At 42.0% G+C, this 23,698-nt stretch overlaps 2 protein-coding genes across 11 annotated transcripts; both read right to left on the bottom strand.

The window, feature by feature from the left end:
- Positions 1–8,384: 8,384 nt before the first annotated feature.
- Tpnt (troponin T, skeletal muscle) lies at positions 8,385–21,105 on the bottom strand. Of its 10 annotated transcripts, none has more exons than XM_070669469.1 (14): positions 20,859–21,105; positions 18,786–18,831; positions 17,586–17,609; positions 15,326–15,343; positions 12,803–12,833; positions 12,464–12,568; positions 12,289–12,385; positions 12,173–12,209; positions 11,551–11,656; positions 11,251–11,469; positions 10,738–10,830; positions 10,558–10,638; positions 10,196–10,274; positions 8,385–9,051 (listed from the first exon to the last, which is right to left on the bottom strand). In XM_070669469.1, exons 2-14 carry the CDS (start codon positions 18,809–18,811, stop codon positions 8,801–8,803), a joined length of 1,167 nt encoding a protein of 388 aa, XP_070525570.1. In that variant the 5' UTR covers positions 18,812–18,831; positions 20,859–21,105; the 3' UTR covers positions 8,385–8,800. The 10 variants fall into 10 exon arrangements, with proteins under 10 accessions (XP_070525570.1, XP_070525567.1, XP_070525568.1 ...); XM_070669466.1 differs by lacking the exon at positions 10,196–10,274 and adding an exon at positions 9,442–9,520 and having other exon boundaries at positions 20,859–21,104; XM_070669467.1 differs by lacking the exons at positions 10,196–10,274; positions 20,859–21,105 and adding exons at positions 9,442–9,520; positions 19,381–19,522.
- Positions 21,106–22,276: 1,171 nt separating this feature from the next.
- On the bottom strand, positions 22,277–23,381 carry LOC139110001 (U11/U12 small nuclear ribonucleoprotein 35 kDa protein). The gene is made up of 4 exons (XM_070669492.1): positions 23,165–23,381; positions 22,867–23,085; positions 22,570–22,783; positions 22,277–22,489 (listed from the first exon to the last, which is right to left on the bottom strand). The coding sequence occupies exons 1-4, from the start codon at positions 23,165–23,167 to the stop codon at positions 22,383–22,385; spliced, it is 543 nt and encodes a 180-aa protein (XP_070525593.1). The 5' UTR covers positions 23,168–23,381; the 3' UTR covers positions 22,277–22,382.
- Between the last annotated feature and the right edge of the window lie 317 nt (positions 23,382–23,698).

The following is a 23,698-nucleotide window of genomic DNA, read 5'->3' on the forward strand; positions in this document are numbered from 1 at the left end:
TAAAGCGTATTGGCCAGGAATCGGGGTTCATACAGTAAAAAAAAAAAATATATATATATATAGAAAGAGAAAAATAGAGAGAGAGAGAGAGAGAGAAATTGCACGAATGAATAAATCGGTAGTCGTTGAACAGTGTTAATGGCATTTGTATTATTCGGATATTTGAGACGTATGAATATCACGTTTCGTAATTCATGTTTTGTTTGTCCGTTCAAAAACACAAATTTAATAGGAATTTATTGATATAGTTCAAATTTCTCTTTTTCTCTCTTTCGGGTTTTTATTTTTTTTTTTTATTTTTTTTTTAAATTTTTTTTATTATTTTCTTTTTATTAGCAACCAAGTACGATTTTCAGCGCAACTTTGCAATTCTTGATTCTATTGTTTCCGTTTATTAAATTTTATATATATTTTTTTGTTACAGATCGACGTAGCTGCATTCACTGCTGTTAACGAAAAAGTGTCGTTACCGCTGATATTGTAAATTATACGAACCGCCGCCGGTTCGTCGGTCGTTCTCCGAGAGTTCCGAACAGTATTCGGACGGCTTTCTTTTAAACGCGAGTACCGAAAAATAACGCGCAAAGGTGATCAGTAATTTTCGCGAGTAAAATCACGGTCGGGGTGTTCGCGAGTGACTTGTGGCAGGAAGGATGACTCGACACACATACTGAGAGGAGGAGCAGGCCCGGGACGGGCATCCTGCATCGGCGGAGCAACTATTAGGTAAATATAAATTTTTTTTTTTTTTAGAAAATTTTTATAAAAATAAACCTTTACCTTTAAATTAATTAAAATCCTAACATGTCTGTAATAATATATTTTATTTTATGTTACAGTCACCGGCAGAACTCAACAACTCCGCTGAAGCTCATGCAGATCGGTGAGTCGCATGATTTTTTTATGTAGTTTTTTGTAGTTGGAATTGGGGGGGAATCTCTAAAAAAATAGTGCGCGCGTAGCGCGCGCAAGATTTCTTTCAGTACAAAATAAATTATCGTAAATCTAATTCGGTAAAAAAAAAAAAAAAACTTCCACTATCGAACACTTCTCTCCCTCTCCGACGTCTCCTCGAATATCAGCCCGAAATGGTCGCGCTGCGTTAAACTTTAATATTCGCAATGGTTTCGCGCGTACACTGCAATCCACAGTTCGGTAGGTGACCTCAAAGAAACCGCCGGAGAGACGCAAGTCCGATGTAGGTTGGAAAACAAAAGCGTTGCAACAATAGTCAAATCGATAGCAATTTAGTCTGAATCGATGAAGCAATTAACAAGTCGAAATATAATCGTTTGTTTCGGCAAACAGGTGAAACGTTTTTAAAAGCGCGGGGTAGAAAGCTTTTCGTTAAAAATCCGTCGAACAGAGACGTTTTTCCTCTTCGTTCACTTTCGTACGAAATGTCGAGCAATTTCTATATCCAAGAGAAGAGAGATCGCTTCCGTAAGTTTTATAGTTAGATAACTGCTGACCTTATCTCCGAATCGGACGGTAAAGGATCTTCGCGGCATCTTAAGTTCGTGCCCTCCGCGAAATGCACCCGTTGTCCTAGCTTCGGGGCCAACTCGAGCAACCTACAATGCACACGAGAAACGCCCAGATGGTGGAATAAGGTCAGCACACGAGGGAGCCTAACGTCTACGATACGGAAAACTCTTTAACTGTCTCTCAGCCGTCTCACCTTCGACACGCTCCTGTTAAGGAACCGACCGGCGCGGATCGACAGCTCAGTGTAAAGGAATTTGTAGCCGGTACATCCGAGGAGTGTTGTTTGTTAGTTCGAAGAGTGTTCTTCAGGCATTACGCTTATCTGTATGTAATCGTGTAAATGTATTCATTATATTCAGCACGCAGCTTTGGCAGTGTAAAACAAGGCGCGCGGTATAATCTGCTCGAACTAAATCTACTTCATCGAGACGGTCGAACGTTTCCATATAGAGATCCCGGGTTTCAAGCGCGAATTAAATCTATAACCAAAGGCGTTCCCGCGTAAAACGTGTCGCGCGGAAAATCATTTTATACAGAATGTCACGGCCTTATAAGTCAGCCTTCCTTTCTTCCTTTAAGCTGGAGGAAGGGAATCGCGTAACAAGCGAAATTTAATATCTCCGAAGAGGCTCTCGATGGAGAACGTTACAGGTTAAAGTTTCAGGTGTGGAGTTTAATGGAAGATTTTTATCCTCTCGCAACAAGGTATATTTATAATGAGCTCAATGGAACGGTTAACAAGTCCCGATCACGTAATAACCTTTTATGAAACAAGGCAAGCGTAAAATTTCTGAGTCATAGATTCGCACGAGAGCGCCGCAATTACGTAAACGATATGATTATTTTTGTTAATCGCGAAAGTGTCGCGACGGCGTAACAACGCGGATCGATCCGCGTTACGAACCCCTCCCCCCCTTCAAAAAAAAAAAAAAACTCACGTGATACTTATCCCGATCACCTCGTCGGACGTAGATTTCGATATCGAGCAACATCTAGCGCACCTCGACCAGCCGATCCACATTCTCGGTTCCCAAGTCGGCGGTTTCTACTCCGCACACGCGACTGATATCAGAAGAGAAAGGGAAAAAAAAATTCGCGAGAACAATCGCGATGTGATCGCTGCTCCCCGCACTCTTGGATCCCACTAAGCTCTTGCAATTGCGAATTATGTCATCCCTCTATACGTAATAACACCTGGTACGCCACTTTTCCAGATACCGAACGTATATCACCGATCAGTCACCCACAAACTCCCGCCGACGCGCGTCATCGTCGATGTCACTCGCATCATTATTGCGTTTCTGAACGAAATACAAGAGTAATCGTAACGTCCAGCGAATTAGCTCTCAATCATACCGTCGGTCGTGATGCACGATACCCGATTCCGAATAAAGACGAACGGCGCAACAAAAGCGTAATACTGTTGATTTCGCAAGACGTGAGGTATTTAATAACGGGTTAAACTAGAGATTACTTCCGCAATTAACTGGCGTTACGAAGCGTAGACGAATAAAAGAGCGGGGTAAAAAAAGTACAAGTGTCTGACATTTATTATAGATCTCTTATAACTTTAATGAGTCCGTCGAGGAAACGCGGCTTCCATTGTCGAAATAGTTTTATAGTTATCTACAGCCAAGTTTTTACTTCAGAAAAGAGGAGTTACAAATTTATATAATTAGCAATTTTATTAAAAAAAAAAAAACAAATTTAATTTAGTAACTTTTTGAACAGATTTTTTTTTAATTCCACATTTACTAAAAATCGTCGTTGATTAATATTAACGATATAATATCACAATTACAAAACTGTATCAAACAATATTTCTTTTTTTTTTTTCTTCTTCTATTATATTCTATTATATGAAACATTGCGGTATCTCGCGATATGACGCATTGAGCAAATACTTTCCTCTTCCCCCGCACGATTTAATTGTTCATTGTTTCCTAGCGTGCCTATTCAGGTTTAATCACCGATACCTCATCGCGGTATTCTCGCACACGAAAATACGCGTACGAAACTGCGCGGGGATTGCACTTCAGCATCGCTCGCGTAATATAAAACGCACGTACGCGACCGAAAACGTTCGACACTGGATTACGGAGGCGGCTTTAAAGGCGGCCTGTCTCTTTCGTCTCCTCCGCATTTTACTACCTTTGTCCTTCTGCGGTTACAATAAAAGCGGGAGCTACAGTACCGTTCACGAACGGCGTTACGAATGGCACTTCGCTCGGACCCCCCCTTCCCCGTATTTATCGACCAAGTATCGAAATCGGTTGGGCAAATCACAAATTATTCATTACGCAATTTCCGTGAATGAAATTGCTAGCGTCGCGGTTTTTTTTTCCGGCCTCGTCAACCAGTGTCGCTTACGCTATCGTGCGGTTTAATAAACGACGCTGTATCCAATGCACTGGGTAATAAACCGGTTTCTCATTCGTGCGGTTTCTGCAATACAATTTTAAAAGGCGGAGTCTTTTAATTCACGAAAGCAGAGCCGCGGCTCTTTTCGATATTACGTTCGCTACACTCGTCTCCGTTACCGTCACTTAAAGCGAACGTTTGTTATACGAACGGGGCGATGGATCGCTCCTGCAGGAGCTCGCTTAAAGAAGAAGAACGCGTCCCCGCTGTCTATAAACCAATAAAAACGTATCCGTCGAGAGAGAGAGTTATTTATAGGTACTCGGAAACTGCTCGGAAACGGATATACATCTTTCTCGCGATATAAGAGATTATACCGAGTAGCAAAATATGATCTCCTTGTCAATCTACTCTCGTCCCGCGTGCATGTGCAGTTTAAAATGGTTTCTTTATTTTCTTTTTCTTTTTTTTTTTTTTTGCCGCAAACGAATGTGTCACTTCAGCGTATAAAAAATGAATTACATCGTGATATATTCGCCGGCCTCACCCTTTTTCGCTTCTGTCATCCTCCCCGGGTTCTCCGGCCTCCTGTTTACCCTCCTCACCCTCCTCCGTCATGTTCCTCGCGTACCGAATAAATCCAATTACGAAACTCCGGAAATTAAACGAAAGAACTGCGAAAGAGAACTTCCGCAAAGTACTCTCTCTTAGGAAAGTGATAGAGATACGACCCGATCGGGTCTCTCGATTCCGTCAATCTCTTTTTCATGACTAACTTTACGCGAAACAATTCGGGGTGTCGTCGGATGGCTAATACGGCTTCCGAAGACTCGCAAAGTCGCAATTCTATTTTCCATAATGCCGTAACAGGATCATCGCTTTATCCCTGAGCGCCTACGTCGGGTCACGCGTTTGCACGGCGGAAAATAATGACGGAGTAAAGAGAAAGAAGCGAGTGAAAAAAAAATCACAATGCAGAGCTTGTAAAAGTCATAATTTGATTATGTTTCATTTATTTATTTATTTTTTTTTTTTAAATATATATTGCTGTCGCGAATGCGATTACATGTCGTCCCGCTACGTCGCATCAATCTAATTTAAGTTCTATTATATTAGACGAATCTAAATTCGAGTAGATACGATCGATCGATTTTTAATTAAATTTTTGCAGCTCCGTTGCCGTTGAATGCCACAGTCCCAGTTTCCCTTTGTCTCTTACTCGATTTAAAAATCAGATAACACTAAAACACAGTTCTAATTAATATTCTATCTGGGATAAGGACGCGGCATTGAGGCATAGATTTTTTTTTTTTTTTAATTTTTTACTTAATTTTATTTTCTTTGTCGCATATTTTAAATACCGATTTCCACGCGGTGTACATTTTACGCGCCCGTGAGCTTGTTACAACGCGAGAGATTCATTTCGAGCTTGATCGTTTCATCTTCCGCAGCCCATCCATCCATTTAACTTGACAACTCGATCGTGAACGCGGAGATATATCTCGCCGTGCCAAATCTCGTCGCAGCGAGCACTTATTTTTCCCGTGAATCTCAATCCAGCCGCGCGTCACGAGTGCTTGCGGTACGAGTAAAGGCCGATCGGAAGATGCATCGATCTTTACTTCAGGGAAACGAGGTCGATAGTCGCTTACCTCATTGAAAAAGCGGCTCTCTTGCAGCGGCGGGCTGCGGCTCTCCGCTTTCCGTCTTCGTGACCGGCATAATCGCACGACGTAGATGAGAAACCGCTTCCACCGCTTTGCAATTAATGTCACAGCGAGCGGTACGTTCTCGCGAAAACGCGACCATCAGTTACGAACACTTGCATATTCGCGCGACGCACGACCGGACCGGCGATTAATCGTCCGTGACAATCGTAAATACGCACGTGTCCCGATCGCTTGCACCGGCCCGCGTTTGCATTTTATTTCAACCCGGCGGTCGTTCCGTAGACGATTAATGAACGTTTACATACGTCGACGCTCGGCGATAACTTAGCCTCGTTAACGCAGAATCCGGCCGCGGTATAACGACACCGAAACGAGGTCCGCTCATTGTTAACTTCGGTCGCTATGTGACGAAATCCTGAATGTTCACTTATTCACTGACACGCTCGAGCGGGATCTCCGATCTTGATGTCCCGAGGTCCCGCGGTCGGTTATCAGCCCGACAATCGAGACCCGTTCGAACGAAGCTCGATGAAGCGAGGCCACAGTTTACTCCAATACTGACGAGTGTATCGCTAATATTTGACAACGATTTGTTCCCCGAGATAAAGTCAATATTCCGTCGTAACGCGGAAAAGCGCGAAGACGTTCAAGTGGAACGCCGGGACGACTGTCACCCGCTCGTCGTTATCGCGACCGGTTCGACTTAACGGGACGGAGACAGACCGTTCTCCGTTTGAGAAAAAATTCCGGCGGAAAAACTTTGTACGGCACTTGCGTTCGTTAGCACCTTCCGAAGACGCTCGGCGCCGATGACTCTCTCAGTTAACACTACTTCGTTGGAACGTTACGCGGCGCAACGCCGAGCCGGAGGTTGACTGTCCCGTTATGCCTCGACCGATGGCCGTGAAATTTTGCGAGACCACGGCTAGACGGGCGCTCCTGGCGATATCGCTCAAAAACACCTAAATACAGGACGGTCCTCCAGGCCGCGGTGAAGATCTCGAGGTGGACGCGCGATCTCGGCGGCTTGCCATTATAAATAGTTGCGACCGAGACGAGAGACGAGACTAGCGGCCCGCAGAGAAGCGAAGTGTAACGAACGTGGAAGAGAGGGGCCAGACGAAAGGAGAGGACGACCAGAGGGAAATGACGATCGCCGCTAGCGATGGACTCGAGCGATCGCTCGGGCGAGTTTCTGACCGCGAAGCGAATGCCGAACAACGCTCCGCGGTCCAGGCTAAACTTCGGGATTTAATTTTAAATTAAATAGCAAAAACAAAAAAAATGCGATCGTCGACGTTTAATCGAGCGTTCCTATCTCGTTATTTGTTTAAACTTTTAAACCCGGGCAGGGAATATTTCTCTTCGATCGATATACCTCCGCTCGTCGCATAGTTTTGACTCATTCTCCCACAAATTGTCGCAATTACTTATCTCGTACCCTGCTTGCTTCCCCCCCATTCCAGAACAAACTCCTCAAGTAACGGATCGTTAGTGCGGCTTGACGATTATTTCCTAGTCCCTCGGCTGCCACTACTTAAGCGAACTTATAGCTGCGCCAGGCAGTGCAAGCAATTAATCATCAGCCCGGGCGGATCAACTCTATCGCTAATCGCGCCGCTTTCCTCGTCCCGTTCCCATGCCGCCGTACCATTGTTCTCATCCCGAGGCCTTTCGTAATTCTAATCGCGCAGAATTGTCACCGGGACACCGTGCGTTTCCCGTTCAACTCGCGGCGCGCCGCTCAGGCTGCTCGAACGGCCGCGAAAATCTATTTCCGATGGCGCAACTTTTTCTTTTCTGGCAGCTGCGTTCTTGGCTCTTTCGCCCGCGTCGCCGCTATTTCCGAGAGACTATTTCTTGAATTACTACGCGAATCCCTCGAGCGAGTACCTACTTTAATTCGTGCGCTCGTCTCGAAGCTGCAACGACGTAACGAGCCTCAAGGAACTTGAACCAGACTCGCGATTCTAGATATGTAGCATTAAAAATATTGTAAATCGAAAACCCACGGATAAGTACGCGGAAAAATTCGAGGGATTAAAATTCACGAAATGATAAATATTAAGCTGACCTTTACTCGCGGCACGAACTGACCCAAGCAAGAAAAACGTATCACCGTCGTAGAAAAGCGACGACAAAATCCCGGTAATAGTAAATCTACTACATCTCCTTTTCGAATAAGGATTGAAAGCTAAAAGTTATTGCTAAATTTTTTTATCGAATTACAATGTTTATTCGCGGGCAACGTTTTGTATTTCAAAGTGCATGAAAATATTCGTCGACTCGTATCGATCATATACATACATACACGAACGCGGCAAACCAAGGCTTATCAAACCTTAAGCTTCCGTTACGTTAGACGATAAGAGGCATTTTTTTTTTTTTTTCTACGTAATCGTCGTAATCAATATCGCACAGCTACTTGACAAAATTATCAAGTAAATTCGCAATGGGATACTTGGAGCCTTCGTCAAAACCGCGCGGTTTCGACACGAGAGCGTGTTCCATATCGTCGGCATATCCATTATACGTAGTCGGGAAAATCCTGTATCTTGTCTCGATAAGCAAAACCGTAAGCGAATCACCATGCTTCCGTATAGCCAAGGGCAATACGTCGGTTTCGCGATAAGACCTATCGGAAAGCATGTATCATATGACGTAAACAGAATATTTCACTTCGAGTTTCGCGGTCGAATATCTTTGTCAGGAGATAAATTGCGGAGAAAAATATGTTGGTTAAAAAAAAATAATTAAATTATTGCTCCTCTTGCCGGACAAATATTTTTACTTCGATACTCAATGCACTTCTTTTTTCTTTTTTTAAGAGTGATCAAAGGATGATAGAAAAAATCAAACATGAGATATGATAAATCGTTTTATTTTAATAATTTGCGTGCCTGCATTTGTACAGTATAATAATAATAATAATAGTAATAATAGTAGAGAAGTAGTAGTAGTAGTAGCAATAGTAACAATAGGAGTAGTAGTTTAATAGATAACAGCAGTAACAGTGGCCGTACAAGCGACAGTAGCGACGGTAGAATGATTTGCTGCATCGTCCTCGCCTGCTTCGATATTTGCATTTCAAAGAGAAGTCATTCCGGTTGTCGGAAATAGATGATAGACACCGTCGTCATTATTACGGACTCGGCCACTTGCTACGCTCGATCTTTGTCCGAAAAATGTTAACGAGATTGTGCACGATCATTTTTTTTTTTTTTAATTTTTGAGATACGCTTTCTCTTAACATCCGTGTAGCGCCGAAGCGATCGAAAGATTTATTCTTCCTCTTCCTCCTCCTCCTCCTCCTCCTCCTCTTCTTCCTCCTCTTCTTCTTCCTCTTCCTCCTCCTCTTCCTCCTCCTCCTCCTCTTCTTCGCCTTCCTCCTTCGCCTCTTCCTCCTCCTCGTCGAATTGTGGCTCCTCGAGGTCATCGTCGGCTACGGCCTTTACGTCTTCCTCGCCCTCCGGTGATTCGGGATCGCCAGGTTTCTTGCCCGGTCTCTCACCGAACCACTTAGGTAATTTCGCTGTTTCAAGAAACGACGGATTAATTTTGCAGAATTTTGGGGGGAAAAAAAAACGCGAGGTGAGGTAGCTGCTAAACGCTCTGAATTAGAAATTCCATGGGATTAAACAGTGACAAAAACAAACGCGAAGAAACTTTCAACGGGTCTTAAGAATATTAATTAAAGTGAAAATATTCTATCGTTTTAAAATAAATTTCACGTCGATTTTTAGATAATCATGATAATGTTAAATCGATGATTGCGATATTAAAAAAGAAAAAAAAAACTTTTCCAAAACTCTTTCCCCGTAAAGTACGTTTGCGGGGTGTACTTGGACGTCTTGAGAAATATCGGAAGCTCTTGATGCTCTCGGTGCTGACTCGAAGCCTCGAAAGCAAAAATCATACGTACTCTTCTGACGACCCATGAACTGTTCCTTTTGTTGAGCCCACTGCTTCTCCATGAATTCCTTCTGCTGTTCGGTCAGACCCTGAAACATCAACGGACAAAATGGCATGCATAGGGGTTACTTTCACACATCGGGATTTTTCGCCTGGGAAAACCCTCTCTATCCATACTGTTGCTTTCCCTGGGTCGTACAAATCTCCCTGTGGCGAAGTTAGGGCTGACAGTCACGATCGACAAAATTAATGTCACATAAAGTCATATATTTTCACCGACCGCTTCTGACACACGGAGAATGAATTCACAGATTTCGCGCAGATTTCAGGAAATTAGGATAAATCAAACACGCGCGTTTACAACTGTTGGGGAGGGAGAAAATATATCGAGGAACTTATGATTTTCGGTGCGTAAAACAATATTTTACACACGTCGACAAAGTTATTAAGAGCGAGATTATTTTCGTGACTGGGTGACTGCTGTTGTATATATCTTTTTTCTTTTCTGGGGCAGTACACGTAAAAAAATCGCCGTCGGCGTGTGAGCACAAATTCGGTACGTCGTGCTTTTACGTACACCATCGAGACAACACGAACACAGCAATAACGTGGCTGGCAGCCATCTCGACCGTTTAGTCAACGAGAACAAGGAACACGTACATAAATTAGAAACACGGTCGTTTTTGAGAATTTGGAGGTACAATCAGTCAAGGCAAGCAAGGGAGAGAGGTGGATATAATGAAAGAGATCACGGTTGGACTCACTTTTGGTGCGCTTCATAAATTGTTCTGTTTTCTGTTTCCACGTTTTCTCGCTGATCTCCGCTAAGAGCGTGTCATAGCCCTGCGATTCAATCGACAATATGCTCACTAATCGCCATTTATATATTATACATTATGTTTGTACTTGGGAGATCCGACAAGTTATTTGTGCTTTATGTATGATAGGAACGAATTCCTACTTTCACGTACGTATATGTAATATCTTCGTATCTGGTAATGAGTAAGGTGTTCGTGAAAAATTTACGTAAGCGTGATCGTAAAAAGAGAGAATTCTTTGGGTTTGATCCCGTAGGGTGGGAAATAAATTTTTAATGTGTGTTGAATAAGTTAGAAAGTACACTTACGCCCTCGAAAAGTTTCTTCTTGTCGTCGTAGGACCTGGTATCAACGCGACGCTCGTACTTGGAGGCAACTTGGATTTTCGGCTGCGAAAAAGCGACTCGATTAACGAAAAGTTTCTTCCTGAATTTTTCTTTTTTTTTTTTTTTTTTCTTTTTTACGCTATATGATATATGATTACGTACGGGATATTTGCCGGTTAAAGCCTCGGGATCGAGACCTTTCTTCAAGGCTTTGTGCCTCAGTTGTTGCTTCTGACGTTCCTTCAGCTCTTTAAGCTGCGATAAAAGGGCAATATCGATTTATCAACGGCCAGAAAACAACATGGACTATAATTAAACTCGTGTCCGAGTAACTTATTTCCCAAGCGGAAACGGTCAACGTATACTTCTTTTTCTTTATTTTTATGAAACGTATATGATATAAAATTATTATACATGCATACAAATAAATTTATTCTTACGCAGGTTCTTTCTAATTAAAGTCAGTATTTTTATATTATTTTCGTGTAAAGATAATAATTATGATCGACTGTTATAAAATCTCGCGCTGTAAACGAGCAAGTTTTTTTTTTTTTTTTTTTTTTTTTTAATAATGACAATTCAAATTATATTAATATTGATAAATTCACGTTATTTAAATGAGACGAAATAATTCGCAGTGTTTATGGAATTATATAGATTGTTGAAACGGCTTACATCGTAATCCTGACGCTTTTGTCGTTCCTCCAGATCGTATTTTTCAGTTTCCAGTTTGACAATGGCCTCCCACAATTCGGTAGCTTTAGTCCGAAGCTTGTCAATGGACAGACCTTCGATTTCCAAGGGCTTGATGCGAATACTAAGGGAGATCTTCTTTTCCTCCTCGAGCTGCTCTTTCGTCTTGTTACGCTCTAATTGCGCCGACGTAAGGTTACCCTAATTTACGTAAAAAGAAATTCAATTAAGAAATTCAATTACTGCTGATAATTAAAAAAAGAAAAAAAAAAATGTGCTCACCGAAAGATCCTTCTTGGTGATGGTAAAGTTTGGACCCTTTGCTTTGCTTTGATCTTTCATCGCTTGCATCATAGCCTGACGCTTCTTTTCCGATTCTTCCAAGCGCCTTAAATGTAGCGAGAAATTATTAAGTAACGTACAAATGTACAAACATCTGTGAACGTTTCTTTAATTGATAACGATGATTTTTTTAACAAAAGATATAGAATTCTAGACTCCATTTAGTATTCAAGCAGTTACGCAACCATCACCGCTAATCAATTCGATTACTGTATAATATATTTACAAGTTTCATATCAATTGAATATCTGAAGAAAGTAATATAACTGTGAGAAATATCATAGGTTTTTCGCTCTCATTAATGATATAAATGATTTGACATTCTTCCGATTGTTATCTAATCATTTGCGACATAAATTTTTAACAATCCATTGGCCTTTCTTTGTTGGCCTTTACCAACTTTACTTTCCTAGTAATTTATTTCTCGTTTCAAAACCAAGAATTTAACTAACTGATTAATTAATTAATTCACGATAAGGTAATAAAAAAAAAATTAATTGTATTCCCTGAATTTTCTCGCACATGTCGTAAGAAACGTTCAATTAAGAATTGTATGGACTACCTTCTCTTCTCTTCGATGTCACGTTGTTTTTTCTCCTCTGAAAAAATTTAGGGAGAACTTTATTAAGTTTCTGGATTTCGTTTAGAGGAGAGAACAGAAGGACGGTAATAAATTACCAATTTCACGTTGGCGACGCTCCTCCTCTTCCTTCTTCTTCTGGGCCAATCTTTTTTCCTCGTCCGCGCGGGTGATCTTGCGCTTGGCTTGCTTCTCCTAATACAAAACATTTCCCCTTCATTAAACGCGAAATGTTTAACAAAACGATATCGTGCGTAAGAACGAGGCGAGCACCTTTAATCTCTTCAACTCCTCCTCCTCCTTGGCTCTCTGCTTTCGCCATTCCGCTATGTATTCTTTAAGCTGTTCGTCAAGGTCGCTTCTTTTCTGTTCTTGCCTCTGAATTTTTAACAACGAGATTAGTCGTAACGGGTATTCGATTGTGCCTCCTTTAACGATCGTGCTAGGCCGTGATTCCCGATGCAACGGATCAAAACGGTATTGCCGCTGTACATATCCGCTTTTCCAACGAGGATTCTCACTTTTGCACATTTCTAGCGAGGATAAACTACGGGCCGCACCGGGAATTTTAGGCACTCGCGCGAACGTTATTTACGCGTAACCAGCACTCACCTTCATAAACTCAATATTCTCGCCAGATTCCCTGAAGGAGGCCGGAGTGAAAACAAAAGTAATTCTCTTTTAAATCACGACGGTTGTGCCCGCTCTCTGGAAGATCTCGCAAGATCCCCCAGAACTCCATACGCGATTCTCATGTCCATATCTCCACTATTTTATTACAACTCCATCCATTCTCTCCCGTAGTGCATATTATTCAATGCCGCTCGTCGCACGTATACACACACAGACAACACATAGGCGGAACAGACAGACAGATAGATGCACGATTGAATCAACAGAAAGTCAGAGAGAAATAGAGCGGGATGTAGAGGAAATGGCGACAGAGACGACATGTAAAAAATTAGGAAATAAATATAAAAAAAAAAGAAAAAAAAAAAAATTAAACGAGACAGAGAAAGGGAAAGAAAAAGAAAGAGGCAAATAGTAAGGCGACAATGTGCAAGCGTATAGAAACCATAATAAAGAAGAAACCAAAGTGCGCACCGTAGCGAATCATGGAGAAGGCATTAATGAAAATAGCAAGGAATCCCATGAGTGCGTTGGGATGAGTTAACTCGTAGGGACCGCGGATTCGTAAATGACTTAAAATGATATCGAAAAACGGATGTCGCAAGACGATAGCGCATCGGAGATACGCTTTCGAGGATGACGATCTCGAGTGTCGTAATCTGATAATTGTTTTGTAAATGGACTTGAGACGATTTCATACGATTTTTCTAAGCTGGAGGGTCAAGTTTTTGGGAAATCATACACGTGGGGTCTAGTGTCCCGAACGATAAATCGTTCGACAAGGGGGAGAATACCGCAGCATTATTGTTATCGAAGGATTTGGGGCTTCTCCTCCGTGGATTTCTTAAAAAATTCCATTAAAAACTTGTTTTCCTCGTCGTTCGTACCGTGATAAACATTGTAGGGATATGAAAATCGCTTTTCGTTCATGGGATCTGCGAGCATGGGTATTGCAATTGCTGCTTGCGAGTCGATCAATTATGGCGCAAAGTCAATATAAATTAATATAGGGGGGGATCGGACAAAATAACGAGCCTTGAGATACAAGGACGTGTGACACATCGCTTTGACGTAACTCGAACAAAAGACGTGATTATGTACAACTCGTTAATTCGTTATTAATCAGAGAGACAAAACACGCGGGGGTGCGAAAGAGAAATATAACGAGGGGAACAGTCGGGAGGGAACCTCGAACACTGCCAACGATCGATTAGACGTCACCAACAGGATTGAGATCCAGAGTCGTACGTAACGTAAACCACAATTCGGCCTTTGATCGAAAATAAAAAAGGTATACGTAATGTTAAATGCAGCCGCGATTTTCCCGAAAGTATTCCGCGTTTCAAGTTTCTAAAATTCTCGAGACAGTTTAATAGAAATAAAAAAAAAAAAAAAAAGAAAAGGAGGTGAAGGTCGGTTCTATATTAATTTATGCAATTTTAATTTCATGTATAATAAATATTTATCAACGCTGCAGATATACCCCGACGATATCACGCGATTTCTCATTCGATTTTTATTCGCGTGATACCATGTAAATGAAAAACTTGATAAACTCTCCCGAGATTAAGTTCATAAATATATGCAGCGCTGCAGATGCTGCATTATGTATCGAACGGCCGGCCGTTAATAAGATCACGTCGGCGCCGGGGCGTGGTACATTTTGAGCAGACGTCGCTCTCAGAATAAACTGTGTTACGTTATTGTGCATATATTTATGAGACGACTGGCGGGCTCCCAAACGGCTCAAGTATCGTCGCGCGTTAGCGTTATGCAATCGCGATGGAATATTCACAAACACCCGCGATGTACCGCCGGTATGCGGTACCTTTGATAAATATATCCCATTATTATTCGCCATCGCGCGCTACACAGGCCAACGATCGCGTTATCCGTCCTGTATCTGTAAACAAGATATCCTCACCGGTGATATAGATAGAAATTGGCAGATCTACAGCTCGCCGTAACATGGCCATAACGTCGAGTCCCGGTCTCTTCTGCGATCTCATTCCCGCCGTGACGAAAAATCCGAGGGTGTTTGGCGGCCGGTTTCACCAACGTCAGTCAACTTCAATCAGTTCTGTAATTTCGTTCGCGCTTCTGACTTTCCAAAGAAAATAGGCGGAGATTTACATTTATTCAATCTTGCGATTTATAATGAATCTGGCAGCAAAACAGGCAAACTGCCTGTACGCGAGCTCTCGAAAGGACGTGCCTCCCTTGAAATTAAATTTATAAATATCTCGCCGATACCATTCGCCCAACTTATCGCAAATTTTGGGTTCTAGTAATAAAACAATTTTGTTTCGTTCTTTTTTTTTTTTTTAGTTAAAAATTAAAAAAAAAAAAGGTACTGCCTCTCTAACGATTTTAAGCTCTTAAAATTTTAATCGACGTCGGAAAAACCGATTCCGGGCGGGACAAGGGGATGTGAGAGAGCGGCCGATGAGAACAGGGAAAATATATTATTGACGTGTAAACACCTCTCGATATAATTCAACTTACTTTTGGGACGCCCTACCCCTATAAAAAAAAGAAAGTACAGATTCATTAATAAGGTCGTGTAATTGCTTATGTAGGACTGCACAAAGCTGCACGTAAATCATAAAAATCGGTATCGCGCTTGTCTCCAACTTGCGCTTTCCTGTTTTTTTTTTTTTTTTTTTTTCCGTGCAAACTAAATCTGACCGCTCGATCGCGCGGACGATTGATTTGCACGTTTTTTTGGCTGCAAAGACTGGCCATTTTGACACTTATTTGCGAACGAATAATCGGTATGCATCGCTTGCTTTCAACAATTAAGCGGCTCGTCGTTACTTTTTCTCTTCAACGGGGTTCTCGTAGCGTTTTTGCAAAAAGAAAAGGAGGAAAAAAAAAAATGAAAAAGAAAAAAAGAAACGTTTCGTTGCCCATTTGCCATAGTGCGGGTAACAGAGGCTAGTATTAGGCGACAGATACAGTTGACAGACACGACGAGGACAAAAGATAAAACTTGGAGAAATAAAATGCAGGGTGAAGTGTGTATGCTTTTGCAACTGCATCTCGTCAAAGTACTTTTGCGAGAGGACTTCGACAATGCGTGTTGCACGTCATGTGTAGTCTCTCATACGTGAAATATGTGTGGTATGTGTGGGTGTATGTCGTCTATGTATACATAGAAAAGCGCGATAGCATTGCTGTTTGTTTTCTCATTTTTATTAATTTTTTTTTTTTTAATGGTTTAATCCATCGACGCAGAACAATGACACAAGACAGACGTTGAGAAGACAGCGAATACACCGGCGGCAAAATGTATTGTACTTTACAAAGGGTTTTTGAAGTAGAAACAGAGAGCGGCACAGGGGGTGAAAGTATCAGCGACAATTTTTTTTTTTTTTTTTTTTGAGACACTGTTATCACAACGAGAAAGAAGAACGTCACTGAAAAAAAAAAAAATTAAAAGCGTTATCTTTTTGTGTCCCGCGCAAATCAAATCGATGGAACCAGAAAGAAGCGTTTTGTTGAAGCGACGTTCTTCCTCGGTGTGTAATGTTATAACTCGAGAGAAGAAAAATGAAGAGAACAATGGGGAACAGAGATAAAGGGACAAGGGGGGAAAAGAGAGAGAAAGACAGCCAGCAAGTGTATTGCTATAAAAAAATATTCTATGCAAAAAATAAACGATTGCGGCGGCACAACGCGTGTAAGATGATGAAGACAGAGAGAGAGAGAAAGAGAGAGAGATTATGAAACAGAGAACGGACGAACAATTAAAAACTACACCGAGAGACAACAAGACAAGACAGCAATTAGACAGCGGGGAAGAAAGTAAAAAAATAAGAAACGACACTGACGACAGCGCGTGAACGTACACCATTTATTGGCCGTAAAAAAAAAAAAAAAAAGAAAAAAAAGAAAAATAGTGAGAGACGTTCATATTTGTCGTATGCAAAACTTACTCGGTCTTCTTCTCCGGCTGCCTTCGATTTTGACATTTTTTGTATCGTACCGCGCGGGTTGATTAGCAGATCGGTCGATGACGAGTGACAGTTGGTTTGATTGATTGGTTGATTGGTTGGTTGGTTGGTTGGTTGATTGGTTGGTTGGTTTTGTGTGTTGTATGTGGAGATACACACAGACAGAGAGAGAGACAGGGAGTGAATAAACAAAAAAAAAGAAAGAAGAAGACGGAGTCATAAATCACAATCGGTAAGAGAAATCTAGCGTGTTGCGCGGTGCAAACGAGACTTCGAAAAGCGATTATTCTTCATCTACGCTCTTCTCGCTATCGATTCGCGCGCGTTCGTTAGCTGTAATCCAACTCGACGTTCTAGTTCTACGAAAGAAGAGCAAAACTGATCGACGATATAACGACATTTCCATGAAAAGAGGAAGAGAAATAGAAAAAGAAATAGAGAAAGCGAGTGGTTCCGGTCTTGCCTTATGGATCTTAATAAATATATCTCGATAGAACTCCATATCTCATAAATCTTTATATCTTTATAAATAAAAGAGAAAAAAAAAGAAGGGAAAAAAACTAACCGGACCTGCCGTTCAATTTGAATTTTTAATTAGAAGCTATCTATCGAGAAGCTACTCGCGACTTATTTAATCGCGTAGTTGAAATGGAGATTTTTCTCCGCGATCGCGTCTTCGTAAGTAGCTACAGCGCTCGTTACAAGCCTCAGAAACTTACTTCCTGAAATGAGAAAACGAAACAATTCGCATGTTAGAAAGATACCGATGAGCGTAATTGCGGAAACATTTAACAAAGGTGGACACTTACACTTCCTCGACTTCCTCCTCGCTGCTGCAAAAGAGAAAACGGAAAAAGTCCAGTTTAGTCAGGGTGGAAATAGCATCGTGGCGATCAGGGCGAATGTGAATTAAACGAGCGAGGGGTAAGGGGGTAGATATTTACGAGGGGGTATCGCTTTTGAAAATCAGGGACTTAAAGTCTTTTTAAAATTGCTTCAAATTCCCGTATTGTATTTTCGTCAATATTTTATTGTTCCTTCCTTTTTTCGTAAAATATAAACCTATAATCCGATTATGACGATGAGCAGCAACAGTTTCTACATTTTTACTTTTATATGCTGGATTCGACAGATTTATCAAATTTTATTTCAATCTTTTCTTATTAAAAAATTTTTTTTTCCAATAAAATGTTCTCTTCTAATAAATAATTACATTATATAACTAGTTCATTTTACGAAATGCTTTAGAAAGTTTGAAGCAACAATGCAAGACAGAAAAAGCTGAGAAAAAAAAAAAAAATAAAAAATAAGAAACAGAATAATAATCGTGCAAGCGTGTGAAAATGTCACCGAGTGACAATTAGGGATTGACTGAAGTATCCGAGTATCGCTTTGAGTGCTTATTAAAGGGTTCGTGCGTGGGTGCGATTGGGACGTGACGCACGCAGGGTCGGGCACCGGGTCGGCAAAGTTAGACGGCAAATGTGTGAAACATTGGAACACGACGAGGCCACAGATCATGGGCGATGTTCAACCTTACGTGGGCAATATCTAAAACTTCTTTCGGACTTTCGGTATACTTTTCGGGCTTCGTACGATACGTGATCAACGTTCGGCGTGCTATATACGATCTTGCCACTTTGACTTCGGCTAAGATTCCGATTTCTCGAGTCTGAAAATCACTGGGCGCGTGTATCTCTCGCGCTTCGCTCTCGCATATCGGATTTACCCTTCGCGGAGAGCGACGACGTCGCGTACTTTACAAGTCGTTTATTTTGAAAATCATGCAAACTCGGTTATCCCGAGAAAGATGTGGAAAGACTAGCTGAGGGTGGCTTTTCGCCGTAGGCCGCGGAGAATTTTTTTCGAGCGCACCTACAGGCGGAATTCGCGAGCGTATATTAAAATTAAAGTTGCATCAGTTTCAAAATAAGCGATGGATCGGCGAATAGAAATTTGTCGATCGATCGACGCTGGGCTTGAGAGTAATGATTGATTGCGCTACTTACGAGTATTGCTCCTCGTCGTCAGACATGTTGGCGGCTGTTTAAAGCTCTGCAACACAGAAACGAGACGTCGATTACCAGGCAAATAAGACGTTTTTTTTTTTTTTTTTTTTCAACGATGCAAACTAAAAGCAAACTATGTTTCCGCGTTAAAGTATCGCTAATTAAATAACGCTGCTCGACGAAGACTGTGGCGCACTGCGCGATCCCTCGCGAGGAAGGAATTGCGTAATTTGAATTCGCAACACTCGTAACACCCTTGCGTTATATCGTCGGGGGAGTGAAATATCCGTGACGTTTAACATAACTGTCACAGCTTTTGTAACTCAACTATGCGTGTAATTCGGTGCTGGTACCAGCCTCGACGTTCACGATTAATTCCGCGTCAACGATCTCGATCGGCTCGCTTGCCAACGGCGCGATAAACTCGTCGAGATAAACGGGCGAAGATTGAGAAGGGAACGGGAAAATTGAAAATTCCAGCAGGTGACGAAAGGGATCCGCGGCGACGGGGGAGGAGGAAGCAAGGGGGGTAAGCACTGGGGGAAACGAGGCACGAAGGACGCGGACGTAGAAAAATGCTCGCGTTCGGCCGAACCTTGCGTGGAAAAAGGGCACCCCGGAGGAAAGCCGAAGCTGAATGGGCCGGACCGGTGCGCACCGACGTTCCCGAAGTAATCCGATACTCCGAGGCGAGAAAGAGAAAATGCCAGTTTGCTAACCCTGGCCGCAAGCACCGACGTCGCGCACAAGCTCTATAAGGAGCCCGTCCCCTTCTCTGCCACGTCGCTCTAATTTTAGAGATACAACACGCTCGGTTCCTCCCGTGCTGTACTTTACGCGGGCCGAAATCGCCGGTGCTCGTAACACTAGACGACGACGCCGACGACTTCGACCGGGCGAGAAATGTCCTGGACACCCGCGGGAACGTTCGCGAGACAACGTCGAATCTTTGCCGCCGCCTGGAATAATTAACGTCGCTATAACTAACCGGCGACTCCGCGATTTAATTACAACTCGCCATTGTTAATTCACTTGCTGCGAAATAAGTCGAAATCAGCTTGGGTATTATTAATTCTCAGCCCGACGCGAATCGACACCCCAACCTTAGACCATTCGTTCGACATCGCATTGCAATTTCATAAGATTCCAATCGTTCTTTCCTCGTAACAATGTTCACTCGTATAGACTTCGGTGACGTCAAGTACTAATAATAACGTAACAAAAATGTTATTAAGGAAACGGCGAGTAAAAAATGGACACAAAAGTACGAAGAAATAGAAGAGGAAGATGTCTTTTTCGCGCGAGAGGAGTCCGCGATTAAAGTTTACGAGGGTCATTAATCTACGTCATAAGGATACCGAAGAGATAACAAAACGCGCAACACGGTCTTACATCAATCAACTTTTTCATATAATCGTTCACTCGTACGTCCGTCACACCGTAAAAAAAAAAAGAACATTTTTACACTTAAACGCGGCCCGATTTTTCTCACTGAGCAAGTAGATAAAGTCCGCGCTTCGAGCGGACGCGCCATTCACAAGATTTTCACTGGCCGAGCCATCGAGCGGCTCAGATACATCGCTCACTTTATCTCTTAAAAGTTTCGATGGAAAACGAAAAAAAAAAAAAATCCCTCTTCGAGTAATTTCACGTCTCTCTTTTGAAGAATGGATTGCACGATCGATCCTCGGAACTTCGCTAGAACGTCCGCTCGTTCGCCAAGTCGGTTCGCCGCGCGATCAACTTCGCCGAAAGTAGAATCGCTACCTGGATGAGGACTTCCGCTAGAAATTTCTCAAGTCTATTACTTCATCTCGCATCACGTCATTCTCACGTACACAACAGTTCACACTGCGGGGGAGGGAAAACAAAAAAAAAACCGTGCAGCTTATATCACGAGTGCTCCTCGAAACAAGTAGAAAACGAGGGGGGATGCGTCGCGCCCTCGTTAAGAGTATTCCGAAGAAATAAGGGAAGAAAAAAAGAAAAAAAAAAAAAAAAAGAGAGAAAAAGAAAGAGAAAGAGAAAGGCACGCGAAACGATAAAGCACAGAGTAAAAAATGTTTAACTTACACTCGGGGTGATTAATGTGCGTGTGCTTGCGCGCGCGTAAGAGTGCGTGCGCGAGCGCGTGTACGTCGGTCGTGTATGTAGTCGTGGGTAAGTAGTTTTTTCACGGGGGTGGCCCAGCCGGGTGAAATCGCAAGGGAGAAAAGAAAGAGAGAGAAAGCGAGGCACGCGCACGCACAGGAGGAGCTTGTCCCGGTGGAATGTGGAGTCCGCGACAGCCTGAGCCGCTCTGAGATCCGCCAAGTGCTTCGCGGCCGGACATCAGCGGCTCCGTGCCCGCTTCGGTTTAGAGCCTCTCGTTTCCTCGCTCTTCTTTCTCTTCCTCTCTCTCTCTCTCGTTCTTCTTCTATTATTAGAACGATGATCTGCGTACGCGGACCACCGGGAGCAAATACAATCCTGGTTGATACTATTTTCGTGCCTTTCGCAGCGAGTCGCACGCAACTTCTCCTGCGGCGGCTACGGCGACTCCGACTTTTCCGCCGAACGGTTTCGACGAACGATTGCTCCAAAAGTAGGCCTGTTACAATCTCACGCCCCCACTTCCCGGTGATCGTTGACAATGGCGAACCGTCTGCGATACCCGACGAGAACGTAGAGATGCCGAGAATCTCGTCTTTTACGTTGTAGAACGTGACCCAGTACGTTAGATATTAATTAAATTCCCGTCCCACGCATGTAATTGCATACACGTAACTGTGTACAATTGTATTACTCTTTACGTCCCAGTCGTTTCAGTGCGCTTTCATTTCTGGTTAATATAATCTATAATAGAATCGATGTTTCTTTTCTGAAAGATAACAACGAATAATTACTTTATCGAGATAACAAAAACTATTACACTTTCAATAATTTTCAATCTACGTTAAAATATCAGATACTCTCCTCTCAAGTTACTTTTCCACACTCTTCGCGACTCATCATTGCCGAAAAGAAAATAATACATTACGGGAAACCGGGGCAGTCTGAGTGACAAAATAGAAACCGCGATGGAATCTTGTTGAAGGACACGAGGTATCTTGTTTCGTTAAATTAGTGGAAAGGAAAAAGGCTGCCTTATTAACAACGCCGTCATTATCGTCGTTACTGAAGTTTAATCTCGGTGCAGGGTTGAATCTCGCTGTGCCTCCTTATATGGTGAGAGACGTACGTGGGAGATCACGATGATGCGGTATAAAGTTGCCGAACGCGAATACGATCCTGCGGTGTGTCCGAGACTTCTCGATAGCATGAAACTGTCCGCGCAATTTAAAACAAGAGATGTAACCCGATGAGTTTGTTCGATAGTCATTGCACGAATTGTCGTTAAACACTTCATCACGTTTTAATGGGCATACAAATTTTTGCTGCTGAAATAGCGAGGTGCAGGGTGGTAAAAACGTACTGAAATTAGGCCTTCTCAAGTTTCAAAATACAAAATCTATGTTCTGTACGTTAATTTATTGACGCATCCAAAACAAAATGGAAAAGTAGCAATAAAAATACAGAAACGATGTGTTGAAATAGTCGCAATGTCAAACGAAATGTTCATCTTTTCGGCTTTAAAATATTAGGTACAATCGGTCGTTTAAACGGTCTATCTTTTCCTCCGAATCTAAGTTGCCCTGACTCCTTCTTGCCACCAAAGCCACCACCTGAAAAAGTATCAGATAGTCGAAATTCTTTGTACTTGTCTGTGAGGGTATATATATATTTCATTATTAATTATATATACCAAGTCTCCTGGGTTTCCATCCCTTCAAACTGCGGCCACATTCATAATCAATAAATATTTTATAACCCTTTAATGTAGCATCAGTGGTTCGTCTCAGTGCTCTCCTGGCTTCCTCTTCGCTTTTCATTTCCACAAATCCATACCCCTGAGAGAGTCCTGTCACCACATCTACTATTACCTTCGCCGAAATAACATTTCCATATTTCCCAAAGAACTAAATAACAATTTCAAATATGCGAATAGTTAAGATAAGCAATAAAATTATCAAATAAATTATTTTATTATGATAAATATTACCTCTTTTAGATCATAATTAGTGATTTTAGGACCAAGTCTAGCGACAAATATAGTTCTTTCTGCTTTTGATTCCAAATTATGTGGTGGCTCATAATGCATTAGCATTGCTCTACTAACAGCCTTATCATGAGGCTGAGTATCTGTCCCGTCGATACTGCCTGCTTTCAGGGGATCATATTCTTTGGCATAAGGGCTCCAGTTTTGCAATACGTTTTCACTCTAGCGCATAAAAAAAATTCAATAGAGTAACATTCCTTAGAACCAATCACAAATTATACTTAATAAAGAAAATACTCACCATGTTAGATATATTTACATATAATATCAAAAATGCATTTAATATTTAGTTAATAAATAGGGTTAATTTGTCAGACAAAGTTTTTAACTGAATATTGAAGAATAAATTATATTTCTCTTACATCTTGAACGCTAAACTTAATTAACTGACAAACGATGTGCTCCACGTGACGATTCACCAACGACAAGAAGTAAACAAAATGGATTCGAAACTCCAACTCTATCTATAAAGACGAACGTAAAACTACGTAGCCACGTTCGTGAATTTTCCAATAGATAATGCAGTTTCGGTTCAAATTCGTGCTGTATTCATAAAATACTGTAATATGCATATCGAGTTTTTATAAAAGCATCTTCCCTAAAAGATATTGGCAAATTAATGCTCGATTATATTTATAAAAGTGACATAAAACGTCCTAATAAAATATAAGTACACTGACAGACAGATGGCATTTTCTGCAGGGAGCGGCGACGGCGGCTAGCGTACGTGACTTCCTTCTCTCTCAGCCGCTGAGTATGGGTGGAGTAGTACTGT

The sequence above is a fragment of the Cardiocondyla obscurior genome, linkage group LG19 (assembly GCF_019399895.1).
Source record: "Cardiocondyla obscurior isolate alpha-2009 linkage group LG19, Cobs3.1, whole genome shotgun sequence".
NCBI classification, from domain to species: domain Eukaryota; kingdom Metazoa; phylum Arthropoda; class Insecta; order Hymenoptera; family Formicidae; genus Cardiocondyla; species Cardiocondyla obscurior.